Raw genomic sequence first — 16,333 nt, 5'->3', positions numbered from 1 at the left:
TTTGCATCAACATTATGAAGACCCGTTGCTGGTTTCTAAAATCAAACCCCCAGTCCCCAGACTTGCTACAGTTCTTCACAACATTATTATGTCTCTTTGGTTTTAAATTATTTTATGGGGAGGGGGTGTCACTGTATTCATTGCCCGAGAAAAGGGGGCGCCCAGCTGCTGCCTTGAACCATTGAAGTTCTTGGGAGCATACGCTCACCCAGAATGCCCTTAGGGAGGGAATGCCAGGATCCTGACCCAGCAACAGGAAAGGAATGGTGATATATTTCCAAGGTAGGATGGTGAGTGATTGGGAGGGGAACTTACAGGGGACGGTGGTCCCATATATGTGCTGTCCCTGTCCTTCCAGATGGAAATGATGGCAGGTATTTGGAAGGTGCTGCCTGAGGGCGAATGTCTGCAGTGTATCTTGTAGATTATACACACTGCAGCTACTGAGTCTCAGGGGTGGAGGGAGAGGATGTGGTGCCCATCAAGTGGGGCTGCTCTGCCCCTGGATGGTGTCATATTTCTGGAGTGTTGGAGCTGCCCCCCTCCAGGGAAGTGGGGAGTACTCCATCACCCTCCTGACTTGTGCCATTGTAGATTGTGGGTAGGCTTCGGGGATTCAGGAGGTGAGTTACTCGCTGTGGTATCCCTAGCCTCTGACTTGCTCTTGTAGCCACGGTGTTTATGTGAGTTTCTGGGCAGTTGTACCTCCCCAGGATGTTGACAGTGGGGGATTCAGTGACAGGAATACCTCTGAATGTCAAAGGGTGGTGATTAGGTTGTCTCTTGTTGGGGATGGTCAGCCTGGCGTTTGTGTGGCGTGAATGTTACTTGCCACTTGTTGGCCCAAGCCTGAATACTGTCCAGATCTTGTTGCATTTGGACACTGACTACTTCAGGATCGGAGGAGTTGCGAATGGTGCTGAACATTGTGCAATCATCGTCAAATATCCCCATTTCCCACCTTATGGTAGAGGGACAGACATTGATGAAGCAGCTGCAGATGGTGGGGCCTAGGACACTTCCCTGAGGAACTCCTGCAGAGATTTCCTGGAGCTGAGATGACTGACCCTCGAACAACCACAACCACCTTCCTCTGTGTCAGCCAGGACTCTAACCTGCGGGCAGTTTGTCCCCAAATACCCTGTCTTTCCAATTTTGCTTTTAATTCCAAAACGAACCACACAAGGACCCTGTTTGTTGGGTATTTCTGGTTTTAATGAAAACCATTTTGAATTCCGTTTGCTTTAAGTGTTTGCCACCGTCTATCGGAGTTTGGAAAAGGGTGAATATAACAGAAACGTGGCTGAGCTAGAAGGGCGAGTGGGTGAACCTGGAACTGCATCTGTCACCGAACTGAAGGATCACGTGAAGAGACGGTACTCTGCCTTTCAACTCCTTGTATAACCGTGATTAAATGAGACCAGTGAAAGATATCCAGACTCTCTGGAGTGACTATACCTTCAAGTGTACAAGATTCATCAATGTGAGCCAATTCTTCCCCCGTTCTGTCCTATTGGCTTGGTTTAAGATTTTCAGCTCTGGGTGAAGTCTGTCCCTTTGACGCTGAGTCTGCTTGTTAACCCTGCCTCATTACAAGATCAAACTTACCTGTGTCCCTGGTGGGTTCCAGAGTATATCCCTCCCCAGAGCTTTCTCTTCCAGGTCACTGTCGATAGGTTCAGCCAACATGAAGCTTAAAATCCCACACATTCTCCATTCAGATTGTTACAGACTCCAATAAACTCCAGTCTAACGCTCTGTCCTTTACAAAGGTCAGGCGAGAAACACCTCCCATGTTTTCGGACAATCGCTGATCCCAAACTCCTACACAGCCTCCATAGTCTTACGTTTTCCGTGAATCCTAGGGCCACCTCTTGTCTCCTATTCTCTCTGGAATTTTTGTTGGGCTTCCTGGAGCGTGTATGACCCAGCCCCTTGTAACCAGCTCTCTGTTTTTGTGGGTTAGTTTGAAACTGCTGCCTGTTTGAGTGGGGCAGGGGCAGCGTGAACGCCGGCTTCTGGGACAGAATCCGGTCGGGAGCTGGAGGGAAAACTGCCAGCGGGCTGCTCCGGGGGCACGGAGCGATGGGAATAGCTCAGAGAGCCAGAGCTCGGATCCTGCCAAACGCGCTCATCTGGGGCAGTCTCAGCCGCCTGTTGTAAATACATTCACACACCAACAACTCGTAGGAAGGGAAAGAGTAAAGGGACAGGGTTGAAGGTGAGCAACGTTGAGAGTTGGAGCCTAAACCAGGGCTCGGGACAGTGACTGTCCTGTCAGCAATACTGAGGGAGGGAGGGAGGGGTTCCTCCACCATCCCAGCTGGAAACACTGCCAGGAATTGCTGTCGGATCAGCCACCCACCCTCAAACAGCAAAGGAAACCTACCCTGAGGCAGGGAGCTGAGGCCGGTTCTCACAGTAAGGCGGCTTACTCACTGCAGTACTCTCCCAGACAGGCACTCCTCACCACCCACCGAGCCAGCAGAGCCCTGGGGGAGGGGTGTGGGATGTGGGGGGAGGGTGGAGGGTGTGGGATGTGGGGGGAGGGGTTCAGATAGTCCCCGCACTTCATTCATCACCAAAACCCTGGAATTCCCTCCCCCAGTGACATTCTGGGATTACCGACACTGACAGGGACAGCAGCAGTTCAGCAGGGCAGCTCACCACCCCCTTCTGGTGGGGGGAGTGTGGGATTCACAGAGAGAGAGAGGGGGGCTCAGGGAGAGGGGGCGTGACAGGGCCTGGCCCCCAGCCATAGATACCCACACCCCCCGCTGTGTAATACCAAACCGAGGGAGCGGCCCGCAGGCTGGGAGCTGAGCGGTTGGCAGTGGTTCAGAGTGATACAGACAGACAGCTACAGACCAGGACAGGGAGGGGCCAGGGAACCGTCAGGAACTCAATCCCAACCAAAGGAGCTGACGACAATCACAGGGAACAGGGAATATTAACCTCAACTTCCACAGAACCGGGCAGGGACACGGGGGGGGAGGGAATGGGGGGGCGTGGATGGAAGGGGGTGAGGGGGAGGGAGGTGGAATGGAAGGGAGGCAGAGGAATGGGAGAGAGGGGCAGGGGATTGGGGGAAAGGAGAATGTGGGATGAGGGAGAGGGGAGGAAGGGAGGGAGAGCTGGTTGGAGAGTGTGGGGGGTGTGGGAGGAGGGTGGAGGGTGAGGGGTGTGGGGTGAGGGGGAGAGTGAGGGTGTGGGGGGAGGGTTTGGGGTGTGGGGTGAGGGTGTGGGGTGAGGGGGAGAGTGAGGGTGTGGGGGGAGGGTTTGGGGTGTGGGGTGAGGGTGTGGGGTGAGGGGGGAGTGAGGGTGTGGGGGGAGGGTTTGGGGTGTGGCGGGGGAGGGTGTGGGGTGAGGGTGTGGGGGGAGGGTGTGGGGTGTGGGGTGTGAAGGGGAGGGTGTGGGGGGGAGGGTGTGGGGGGGAGGGTGTGGGGTGTGGGGTGAGGGTGTGGGGGTGAGGGTGTGGGGTGAGGGTGTGGGGTGAAGGGTGTGGGGGGAGGGTGTGGGGTGAAGGGTGTGGGGTGAAGGGTGTGGGGTGAAGGGTGTGGGGGGAGGGTGTGGGGTGTGAGGGGGAGGGTGTGGGGGGGAGGGTGTGGGGTGTGGGGTGAGGGTGTGGGGTGTGAGGGGGAGGGTGTGGGGTGAGGGGGAGAGTGAGGGTGTGGGGGGAGGGTTTGGGATGTGGGGGGGGAGGGTGTGGGGTGAGGGGTGTGGGGTGAAGGGTGTGGGGTGAAGGGTGTGGGGTGTGGGGTGTGAGGGGGAAGGGTGTGGGGGGGGAGGGTGTGGGGGGGGTAGGGTGGAGGGTGATGGGTGGAGGGTGTGGGGAGGGGCTGGGAGAGCGTTAAAAGCAGCAGCAGTGCTGACTGTGTGACCTACCTCTGTGACAGCAACTCCAACGCACACCCCCAGGATAATGCCGATGTTCTGATAGAGCCATTCCTCAACGTTGGACATGCAGCCCTTCATTAAACACAAACCAGAAATAGTCCCTCATTACCAAAACCCGAGCACTGCCCCCCACATAAACCTCGCTGGTGTGAGGACCCTGTCACAGTGACATCTACAATGTCCAACCCAATTCGAGCAGGAACATCCCCTTCCCCTGCAGGAAGGATGACCTGGGGGAGCTGGAATGCTGCCTGGAGAGACCTGGACACATCACCCACAGTGAGGGAGAAACTGGGAGTCTTTTGGGACCACTGCGCCCTCCCCACTCTCGGCCGTCAGTGCAGGGCCCCCTCTGTTGTTCAGCTCTACCCAAAACCCGTTGGTCTTCCAGAACAAAGTGTTGATCCCAACTGAGTGTTACAGATGGGCATATTCCTGAATCCAGGACTAAACCTTGGGGCAGCTCCCACCATCTGAGGCCTTCGTGCTGAAGTGAAACAGTGGGCCTTTCAGTTATCGGATATTCCCAGAGGCTCAGATATGGAAACACGGTCCTTTATAACAAAGACATGCCTTGGTTGTTTCTCCGAACTGCCGAGAGAACCACATTTCCAAAGTTGGATTGTCCTTCGTGTGCAAACACTGTATAGACCTGCTTTAGTAACTGGATGTGTAAATGAAGATTCTTTTATGAATAAAGTATATCTTGCAATTAACAAACACACTGCTCCCCGGTAGATCCACCGTCCTACTGCCCCAAACACACACGGACTGAAAAATCACCCCCGTCCCCGCAATTACCCCCCAAACACGCACCTCCATCACAGGATGCCTGTATTTATGCAGGGTGAGGCCTGCACTGGGCTTGGACATAGGGAGGGGTGGGGAGGAAGAGGCCTGTGTTTGGGTTGGGGGGTGTGCAGGTCAGTATTTAGGGCAAGGTGCAGAAAGAGACTGGTGTTTGGGAGGAGGGGAGGCCTGTGTTTGTGCTGGGGGATGGGGAGAGGCCTGTGTTTGTGCTGGGGGATGGGGAGAGGCCTGTGTTTGTGCTGGGAGATGGGGAGAGGCCTGTGTTTGTGCTGGGGGATGGGGAGAGGCCTGTATTTGTGCCGGGGGATGGGAAGAGGCCTGTGTTTGTGCCGGGGGATGGGGAGAGGCCTGTGTTTGTGCCGGGGGATGGGGAGAGACCTGTGTTTGTGCCGGGGGATGGGGAGAGGCCTGTGTTTGTGCCGGGGGATGGAGAGAGGCCTGAGTTTGTGCCGGGGGATGGGGAGAGGCCTGTGTTTGTGCCGGGGAATGGGGAGAGGCCTGTGTTTGTGCTGGGGGATGGGGAGAGGCCTGTGTTTGTGCTGGGGGATGGGGAGAGGCGTGTTGTTGGGTGAGCTGGAGAAGGGCGATGTTTTGGGGAGGCCCTTGAGTTTTGTCAGGACAGGCCTGCGTGTATCTGTTGGGGTGGGGCAGGAAGGTTGGCGGAGAGGGGTTTGTCAGGGGGACCTGGCTACAGGGGAAAGAGCAGCGTTAGCTTCGGCAGACTCACCGCTCGGGTCAGGGACTGTTCTCCCTGACAGAATCCAGACTCATGCCTTGTTTTGTTTTGATAACAAGAACACGGGAAGACGGTCTCGGAGATGTTCCGGATGATTCTATTCTCCGTCCAGTTTGAGGGACTCACCCAACCACAACACCTCAGCTGCAACAGAGAGAATCATCGTCAGATACAAACCGTCACCGACACACACCGTCACCGACACACACCGTCACCGTCACACACTGTCACCGTCACACACCGCCACAGACACACACCGCCACCGACACACACCGCCACCGACACACACCGCCACCGACACACACCGCCACAGACACACACCGCCACCGACACACACCGCCACAGACACACACCGCCGCAGACACACACATCGTCACAGACGCAAACTCCGGATTATCATTAGTACGGTCAAAGTAACAAGTGACCAGTCAGAGTAACAACACGGAGGGGGAAGAGAGGAATTCCACGGCCCGAGCTCACGTATCCCCCAAGGATACGCTCTCCGTCTCACCCACCCACCCACTGCTTTCCCGCAGCCCACTCACTGTGTCTTGGATGTATTCCCACGTTTTCCCGAAACTCTCCTCTGTCTGTTCCTCGGTGTTTGGGTTGTAGCTAACGATCACATTATGGATAATGTCAGATATTTCCGATCGGAGCTGTAAAACACATCCAGCGTATCGTTGAAAACTCAATCAACTTGGAGGGACAACACCGAAAATTGGGCATTTGTCATCGCTCACTCCCTGCACACACCCCACATCCCATACAGCACCAACACTGTACACACAGACCCCACTCCCTGCACACACCCCACATCCCATACAGCACCAACACTGTACACACAGACCCCACTCCCTGTACACACCCCACATCCCATACAGCTCCAACACTGTACACAGACCCCACTCCCTGCACACACCCCACATCCCATACAGCACCAACACTGTACACAGACCCCACTCCCTGTACACACCCCACATCCCATACAGCACCAACACTGTACACAGACCCCACTCCCTGCACACACCCCACATCCCATACAGCACCAACACTGCACACAGACCCCACTCCCTGTACACACCCCACATCCCATACAGCACCAACACTGTACACAGACCCCACTCCCTGTACACACCCCACATCCCATACAGCACCAACACTGTACACAGACCCCACTCCCTGCACACACCCCACATCCCATACAGCACCAACACTGCACACAGACCCCACTCCCTGTACACACCCCACATCCCATACAGCACCAACACTGTACACACAGACCCCACTCCCTGCGCACACCCCACATCCCATACAGCACCAACACTGTACACAGACCCCACTCCCTGCGCACACCCCACATCCCATACAGCTCCAACACTGTACACAGACCCCACTCCCTGCGCACACCCCACATCCCATACAGCTCCAACACTGTACACAGACCCCACTCCCTGCACACACCCCACATCCCATACAGCTCCAACACTGTACACAGACCCCACTCCCTGCACACACCCCACATCCCATACAGCACCAACACTACACACAGACCCCACTCCCTGCACACACCCCACATCCCATACAGCTCCAACACTGTACACAGACCCCACTCCCTGCGCACACCCCACATCCCATACAGCACCAACACTGCACACAGACCCCACTCCCTGCACACACCCCACATCCCATACAGCTCCAACACTGTACACAGACCCCACTCCCTGCGCACACCCCACATCCCATACAGCACCAACACTGTACACAGACCCCACTCCCTGCGCACACCCCACATCCCATACAGCTCCAACACTGCCCACAGACCCCACTCCCTGCACACACCCCACATGCCATACAGCACCAACACTGTACACAGACCCCACTCCCTGCACACACGCCACATCCCATACAGCACCAACACTGTACACAGACCCCACTCCCTGCACACACCCCACATGCCATACAGCACCAACACTGTACACAGACCCCACTCCCTGCGCACACCCCACATCCCATACAGCACCAACACTTCACACAGACCCCACTCCCTGTACACACCCCACATCCCATTCAGCACCAACACTTCACACAGACCCCACTCCCTGCACACACCCCACATCCCATACAGCACCAACACTGTACACAGACCCCACTCCCTGCACACACCCCACATGCCATACAGCACCAACACTGTACACAGACCCCACTCCCTGCACACACCCCACATCCCATACAGCACCAACACTGCACACAGACCCCACTCCCTGCACACACCCCACATCCCATACAACACTAACACTGCCCACAGACCCCACTCCCTGCACACACCCCACATCCCATACAGCACCAACACTGCACACAGACCCCACTCCCTGCACACACCCCACATCCCATACAGCACCAACACTGTACACAGACCCCACTCCCTGCACACACCCCACATCCCATACAGCACCAACACTGTACACAGACCCCACTCCCTGTACACACCCCACATCCCATACAGCTCCAACACTGTACACAGACCCCACTCCCTGCGCACACCCCACATCCCATACAGCACCAACACTACACACAGACCCCACTCCCTGCACACACCCCACATCCCATACAGCACCAACACTGTACACAGACCCCACTCCCTGCACACACCCCACATCCCATACAGCTCCAACACTGTACACAGACCCCACTCCCTGCACACACCCCACATCCCATACAGCACCAACACTGTACACAGACCCCACTCCCTGCACACACACCACATCCCATACAGCACCAACACTACACACAGACCCCACTCCCTGCACACACACCACATCCCATACAGCTCCAACACTGCCCACAGACCCCACTCCCTGCACACACCCCACATCCCATACAGCACCAACACTGCCCACAGACCCCACTCCCTGCACACACCCCACATCCCATACAGCACCAACACTGTACACAGACCCCACTCCCTGCACACACCCCACATCCCATACAGCACCAACACTGTACACAGACCCCACTCCCTGCACACACCCCACATCCCATACAGCTCCAACACTGTACACAGACCCCACTCCCTGCACACACCCCACATCCCATACAGCTCCAACACTACACACAGACCCCACTCCCTGCACACACGCCACATCCCATACAGCTCCAACACTGTACACAGACCCCACTCCGTGCACACACCCCACATCCCATACAGCTCCAACACTGTACACAGACCCCACTCCCTGCACACACGCCACATCCCATACAGCACCAACACTGTACACACAGACCCCACTCCCTGCACACACGCCACATCCCATACAGCTCCAACACTGTACACAGACCCCACTCCCTGCACACACCCCACATCCCATACAGCACCAACACTGTACACAAAGACCCCACTCCCTGCACACACGCCACATCCCATACAGCACCAACACTGCACACAGACCCCACTCCCTGCACACACCCCACATCCCATACAGCACCAACACTACACACAGACCCCACTCCCTGCACACACACCACATCCCATACAGCACCAACACTACACACAGACCCCACTCCCTGCACACACCCCACATCCCATACAGCTCCAACACTGTACACAGACCCCACTCCCTGCACACACCCCACATCCCATACAGCTCCAACACTGTACACAGACCCCACTCCCTGCACACACCCCACATCCCATACAGCTCCAACACTGTACACAGACCCCACTCCCTGCACACACCCCACATCCCATACAGCTCCAACACTGTACACAGACCCCACTCCCTGCACACACCCCACATCCCATACAGCTCCAACACTGTACACAGACCCCACTCCCTGTACACACCCCACATCCCATACAGCACCAACACTGTACACACACCCCACTCCGTGTACACTAGGAAAAAGTGAGGACTGCAGATGCTGGAGATCAGAGCTAAAAATTTGTTGCTGGAAAAGTGCAGCAGGTCAGGCAGCTTCCAAGGAGCAGGAGAATCTACGTTTCGGGCATGAGGCCTTCTTCAGGAATGAGGAGAGTGTTACAGGCAGGCTAAGATAAAAGGTAGGGAAGAGGGACTTGGGGGAGGGGCGATGGAGATGTGATAGGTGGAAGGAGGTCAAGGTGAGGGTGATAGGCCGGAGTGGGGTGGGGGCGGAGAGGTCAGGAAGAAGATTGCAGGTTAGGAGGGCGGTGCTGAGTTCGAGGGATTTGACTGAGACAAGGTGGGGGGAGGGGAAATGAGGAAACTGGAGAAATCTGAGTTTATCCCTTGTGGTTGGAGGGTTCCCAGGCGGAAGATGAGGCGCTCCTCCTCCAACCGTCGTGTTGCTATGGTCTGGCGATGGAGGAGTCCAAGGACCTGCATGTCCTTAGTGGAGTGGGAGGGAGAGTTAAAGTGTTGAGCCACGGGGTGGTTGGGTTGGTTGGTCCGGGTGTCCCAGAGGTGTTCCCTGAAACATTCCGCAAGTAGGCGGCCCATCTCCCCAATATAGAGGAGGCCACATCGGGTGCAGCAGATGCAATAGATGATGTGTGTGGAGGTGCAGGTGAATTTGTGGCGGATATGGAAGGATCCCTTGGGGCCTTGGAGGGAGGTAAGGGAGGTGGTGTGGGCACAAGTTTTGCATTTCCTGCGGTTGCAGGGGAAGGTGCCGGGAGTGGAGGTTGGGTGTGGACCTGATGAGGGAGCCATGAAGGGAGTGGTCTTTGCGGAACGCTGATAGGGGAGGGGAAGGAAATATATCCCTGGTGGTGGGGTCCGTTTGGAGGTGGCGGAAACGACGGCGGATGATACGCTGTATACGGAGGTTGGTGGGGTGGTAGGTGAGAACCTGTGGGGTTCTGTCCTGATGGCGATTGGAGGGGCGGGGCTCAAGGGCGGAGGAGCGGGAAGTGGAGGAGATGCGGTGGAGGTTGAAGTGGGAGAATTGGAAAGAGAAGTTGTTCAGAGTGAAGACCAGTTCAGTCAAAGGAAGGTGTCAGTGGAAGTTGAAGCACTGCATCTCCTCCACTTCCCGCTCCTCTGCCCTTGAGCCCCGCCCCTTCAATCCCCCCATACTCTCCCCAACACAACCCCCCACCCAACACCCCCACATCCCATACACCCCCCACACACTCTCCCCAACACAACCCCCATTCCCAACACCCACAATCCCAACACCCCCACATCCCACAGCCCTCAGCCCATACACTCCCACGCACTCTCCCCAACACAACCCCAGTTCACAACACCCCCACATCCCACTGCACATACAACCCCCACAAACTTCCAACACAACCCCCATTCCCAGCACCCACAATCCCATCACCCCCCCATTCCACAGCCATACACCACCCACACACTCTCCCCAACACAACCCCCATTCCCAACACCCCCACATCCCCCAGCCCATACACCCCACACACACTCCCAACACAATCTCCATTCCCAACACCCCCACATCCCCCAGCCCATACACCCCACACACACTCCCAACACAATCTCCATTCCCAACACCCCACAATCCGCCCAACATAACCTCATTTCCCAACACCCCCACATCCCACAGCCCATACATCCCCCACACTCTCCCCAACACAACCCCATTCCCAACACCCCCACATCCCATACACACCCCACACACTCTCCCCAACACAACCCCCCCACCCAACACCCTCACATCCCATACACCCCCCACACACTCTCCCCAACACAACCCCCCCACCCAACACCCCCACATCCCATACACCCCCCACACACTCTCCCCAACACAACCCCCCCACCCAACACCCTCACATCCCATACACACCCCACACACTCTCCCCAACACAACCCCCCCACCCAACACCCTCACATCCCATACACACCCACACACTCTCCCCAATACAATCCCTCCCACCCAACACCCCCACATCCCATACACCCCCACACACTCTCCCAACGCAACCCCCATTCCCAACACCCGCACTCCAAACGCCCCCACATCCCACTGCCCATACACCCCCACACACTCTCCCACCAGAACCCCCATTCCCAACACCCGTATTTCCATCACCCCCACATCCCGCAGCCCATACACACCCACACACTCTCCCCAACACAACCCCCATTCCCAACACACCCACGTCTCACAGCCCAGACACCCCCACACATATTCCCAACACAAACCCCATTCCCAACACCCGCATTCCCAACACCCCCACATCCCGCAGCCCATACACCCCCCACACACTCTCCCCAACACAAACCCTATTCCCAAGACAACCCCCATTCCCAACACCTCCACATCCCACAGCCCATACACCCTCCACGCATTCTCCCCAAAACAACCCCCATTCCTAACACCCCCACATCCCACTGCACATACACCTCCCCACACACTCCCAACACACTCCCAACACAACCCCCATTCCCAACACCCACATTCCCATCACCCCCACATTCCACAACCCATACACACCCACACACTCCCCCCAACACAGCCCCCATTCCCAACACCCCCACATCCCATACATCCCCACACACTCTCCCCAATACAATCCCTCCCATCCAACACCTCCACTTCCCATACACCCCCCCACACACTCTCCCAATGCAACCCCCATTCCCAACACCCGCATTCCAAATGCCCCCACATCCCACAGCCCATACACCCCCACACACTCCCCCCAACACAACCCCCATTCCCAAAACCTCAATACCCTTACACCCACCCACCCCACTCCACGCACACCCCCAACACAGCTCCCATTCCCAACAACCCACACCACACCCCACCCCCAAACAACCCATCCCACACTCCCCCAAAGCCCACACACCACCCCCAACTCTCTCAGCCCACATCCTCCCCACCACCCACCGACCCCACAGTGCTCACAGACCCCAATCCCTTCACCCGCTCCATCCTCCCACTGTGCACTGCCCTCTTCTTGCTCGCACTCTACCAGAGCAATGCAGCTGTTTCTCAGCTCTCGCTCTCTTTCTCAAACCCCTTCCTGCTCCACACTGCTCGTTCTCCCTCTCAGCACCATTACACCGTGATCCACACCGTGATTGACACAGTGATTCATACTGTGATTCACACCGTCATCCACACTGTCATTCAGACTGTGATCCGCGCTGTCATTCACACTGTCATTCAGACTGTGATCCGCGCTGTCATTCACACTGTCATTCAGACTGTGGTCCGTGCTGTCATTCACACTGTCATTCAGACTGTGATCCGCGCTGTCATTCACACTGTCATTCAGACTGTGATCCGCGCTGTCATTCACACTGTCATTCAGACTGTGGTCTGTGCTGTCATTCACACTGTCATTCAGACTGTGATCCGCGCTGTCATTCACACTGTCATTCAGACTGTGGTCTGTGCTGTCATTCACACTGTCATTCACACTGTGATCCACACTGTCATTCACACTGTGATCCACACTGTGATCCACACTCATTCACACTGTCGTTCACACTGTCATTCACACTGTGATCCGCGCTGTTGTTCACACTGTGATCCACACTGTGATCCACACTGTCGTTCACACTGTCGTTCACACTGTGATCCACACTGTGGTCCACACTGTCATTCACACTGTCGTTCACAATGTCATTCACACTGTGGTCCACACTGTGATCCACACTGTGGTCCACACTGTCATTCGCACTGTCGTTCACACTGTCATTCACACTGTGATCCGCGCTGTCGTTCACACTGTCGTTCACACTGTGATCCACAAGTCGCTCACACTGTGATCCACACTGGTATTCAGACTGTGATCCGCGCTGTCGTTCAGACTGGCATTCACACTGTGATCCACAGTCATTCACACTGTCATTCAAACTGTAATCCACATGTCATTCACACTGTCATTCACACTGTGATCCACACTGTCGTTCACACTGTGATCCACACTGTCATTCACACTGTGATCCACACTGTCGTTCACACTGTGATCCACACTGTCATTCACACTGTGATCCACACTATCATTCAGATTGTTGCTGGCAGTGGACAGTTGTGCGTACAGCTGAAAGGCAGCCTGACTCACCGCGTCTCTCTGGAAGTAGATCAGGATCCCTGCTGTAATCTGAGCGATCAGGATCAGCAGTAAGCAGGTAAAATACTGAAAAACAAAGCACATTCATTCCTATCTAATCCCTCAGCACACTACAGGACCGCAGGAGCTCGACACACTTCGGGGGCTATGGGTTTGATTGTAGATATTCCCTCATGTGGGTGCGCACGCTCCTACGTTTCTGTGTGTATGATTGTGTATGTTTCTGTGTGTACACGCATGTGCACGTCTGTGTGTCTGTATTGTGGGTGTGAAAGCAGGTGTCTGTGTGTGTGCCTGTCTGTGTGTGCCAGTCTGTGTGTGCCTGTGTGTGTGTGCCTGTCTGTGTGTGCCTGTCTGTGTGTGCCTGTCTGTGTGTGCCTGTGTGTGTGTGCCTGTCTGTGAGTGAGTTTGTTCACCAGTGCATACAAGTGTCTGTGGATGCTTGCTCCTGCAAGTCCACTCATATGTGTGGATGTGTGTACATCCCCGTGTGCACGCACATGTATGTGTGCACGTGCGCGTGTTGTGTGTATCTACGTGAGTGTATGTGCAGGTGAGAATGTGAGTATGTGTTTGTGCAGGTGTATCTGTGCGTGTGCGAGCGTGCGCAGGTATATGTGTGTGCACATGATGTGTATGTTTACCCAGAATGTCGGCCCAGTTTTGTTCAGCACCAGTGTTTTTGGCAGTGTCTGTCTCTCTCGGTGTGCAGTGATCCTGAATCTGTTAAGCAGAGAGAGTTGAAAGTATCCCCCCACCCTCCGTGATGTCAGTCTGCGCTAAGTGACCCTGGAGTGCCCAGCTTCCATTGGAGACAGGGTGGACCGGGCTCTGTTACCCTGCACTGACTCACCAATCCTAACAGACATCTGACTTCATTCACTGCTCCTAGGCAGCCGAGGAATCCCATCAGCATGGTCACAGAGCCCACTCCCAGCAAGATGTATGACCCAATTTTCAATGCAGACGATGAGGACTCTGCAGGGAGTGAAGCAATACTGAGTCAATATTGGCTTATATCAGACACTCATATACACTGCACCAAACCAGCAACCAACGTAACAGGGCACCGCTGTAACAGTGCACCGCTGTAACAGGGCACCGCTGTAACAGGGCACTGCTGTATCAGGGCACCGCTGTAACAGGGCACCGCTGTAACAGGGCACTGCTGTAACAGAGCACCGCTGTAACAGGGCACCGCTGTAACAGGGCACTGCTGTAACAGGGCACCGCTGTAACAGGGCACCGCTGTAACAGGGCACCGCTGTAACAGGGCACCGCTGTAACAGGGCACTGCTGTAACAGAGCACCGCTGTAAAAGGGCACTGCTCTAACAGAGCATCACTGTAACAGGGCACTGCTGTAACAGGGCACCGCTGTAACAGGGCACTGCTGTAACAGAGCATCACTGTAACAGGGCACTGCTGTAACAGGGCACCGCTGTAACAGGGCACCGCTGTAACAGGGCACTGCTGTAACAGAGCACCGCTGTAACAGGGTACCGCTGTAACAGGGCACCGCTGTAACAGGGCACCGCTGTAACAGGGTACCACTGTAACAGGGCACCGCTGTAACAGGGCACCGCTGTAACAGGGCATCGCTGTAACAGGGCACCGCTGTAACAGGGCATCACTGTAACAGGGCACCGCTGTAACAGGGCACCGCTGTAACAGGGCACCGCTGTAACAGAGCACCGCTGTAACAGGGCACCGCTGTAACAGGGCACCGCTGTAACAGAGCTCCGCTGTAACAGGGCACCGCTGTAACAGGGCACCGCTGTAACAGGGCACCGCTGTAACAGGGCACCGCTGTAACAGAGCACCGCTGTAACAGGGCACCGCTGTAACAGGGCATCACTGTAACAGGGCACCGCTGTAACAGGGCACCGCTGTAACAGGGCATCACTGTAACAGAGCACCGCTGTAACAGGGCACCGCTGTAACAGGGCACTGCTGTAACAGAGCACCGCTGTAACAGGGCACTGCTGTAACAGAGCACCGCTGTAACAGGGCACTGCTGTAACAGGGCACCGCTGTAACAGGGCACTGCTGTAACAGGGCATCACTGTAACAGGGCACCGCTGTAACAGGGCACCGCTGTAACAGGGCATCACTGTAACAGGGCACCGCTGCAACAGAGCACCGCTGTAACAGGGCACCGCTGTAACAGAGCATCACTGTAACAGGGCACCGCTGTAACAGGGCACCACTGTAACAGGGCACCGCTGTAACAGGGCACCGCTGTAACAGGGCATCACTGTAACAGAGCACCGCTGTAACAGGGCACCGCTGTAACAGAGCACCGCTGTAACAGGGCACCGCTGTAACAGGGCACCGCTGAAACAGGGCATCGCTGTAACAGGGCACCGCTGTAACAGGGCACCGCTGTAACAGAGCACCGCTGTAACAGGGCACCGCTGTAACAGGGCACCACTGTAACAGAGCACCGCTGTAACAGGGCACCGCTGTAACAGAGCACTGCTGTAACAGGGCACCGCTGTAACAGGGCACCACTGTAACAGGGCATCGCTGTAACAGGGCACCACTGTAACAGGGCATCGCTGTAACAGGGCATCGCTGTAACAGGGCACCACTGTAACAGGGCACCACTGTAACAGGGCACTGCTGTAACAGGGCATCACTGTAACAGGGCACTGCTGTAACAGGGCACCACTGTAACAGAGCACCACTGTAACAGAGCTCCACTGTAACAGGGTACCACTGTAACAGGGCACCGCTGTAACAGGGCACCGCTGTAACAGGGCACCGCTGAAACAGAGCACCGCTGTAACAGAGCTCCGCTGTAACAGGGCACCACTGTAACAGGGCACCGCTGTAACAGGGCACCGCTGTAACAGAGCA

General features: G+C 56.0%; 1 protein-coding gene across 2 annotated transcripts in view; it reads right to left on the bottom strand.

Annotated features, from left to right (window-relative positions):
- The window catches only part of cd82b (CD82 molecule b), a 102,994-nt gene that overhangs the window by 10,257 nt on the left and 76,404 nt on the right, over nucleotides 1–16,333 (bottom strand). For both annotated transcript variants that reach the window (XM_060838388.1, XM_060838389.1), the window contains exons 4-8: nucleotides 14,326–14,450; nucleotides 13,464–13,538; nucleotides 5,989–6,102; nucleotides 5,435–5,587; nucleotides 3,886–3,969 (exon numbers count right to left, since the gene is read on the bottom strand). In XM_060838388.1, the coding sequence (XP_060694371.1) occupies nucleotides 3,886–3,969; nucleotides 5,435–5,587; nucleotides 5,989–6,102; nucleotides 13,464–13,538; nucleotides 14,326–14,450 (551 nt within the window). The remainder of the gene's footprint in view (nucleotides 1–3,885; nucleotides 3,970–5,434; nucleotides 5,588–5,988; nucleotides 6,103–13,463; nucleotides 13,539–14,325; nucleotides 14,451–16,333) is intronic.

Source organism: Hemiscyllium ocellatum, chromosome 18 (genome assembly GCF_020745735.1).
Source record: "Hemiscyllium ocellatum isolate sHemOce1 chromosome 18, sHemOce1.pat.X.cur, whole genome shotgun sequence".
Taxonomy (NCBI): Eukaryota; Metazoa; Chordata; class Chondrichthyes; order Orectolobiformes; family Hemiscylliidae; genus Hemiscyllium; species Hemiscyllium ocellatum.
This window is presented reverse-complemented; position numbering and strand designations above follow the sequence as displayed.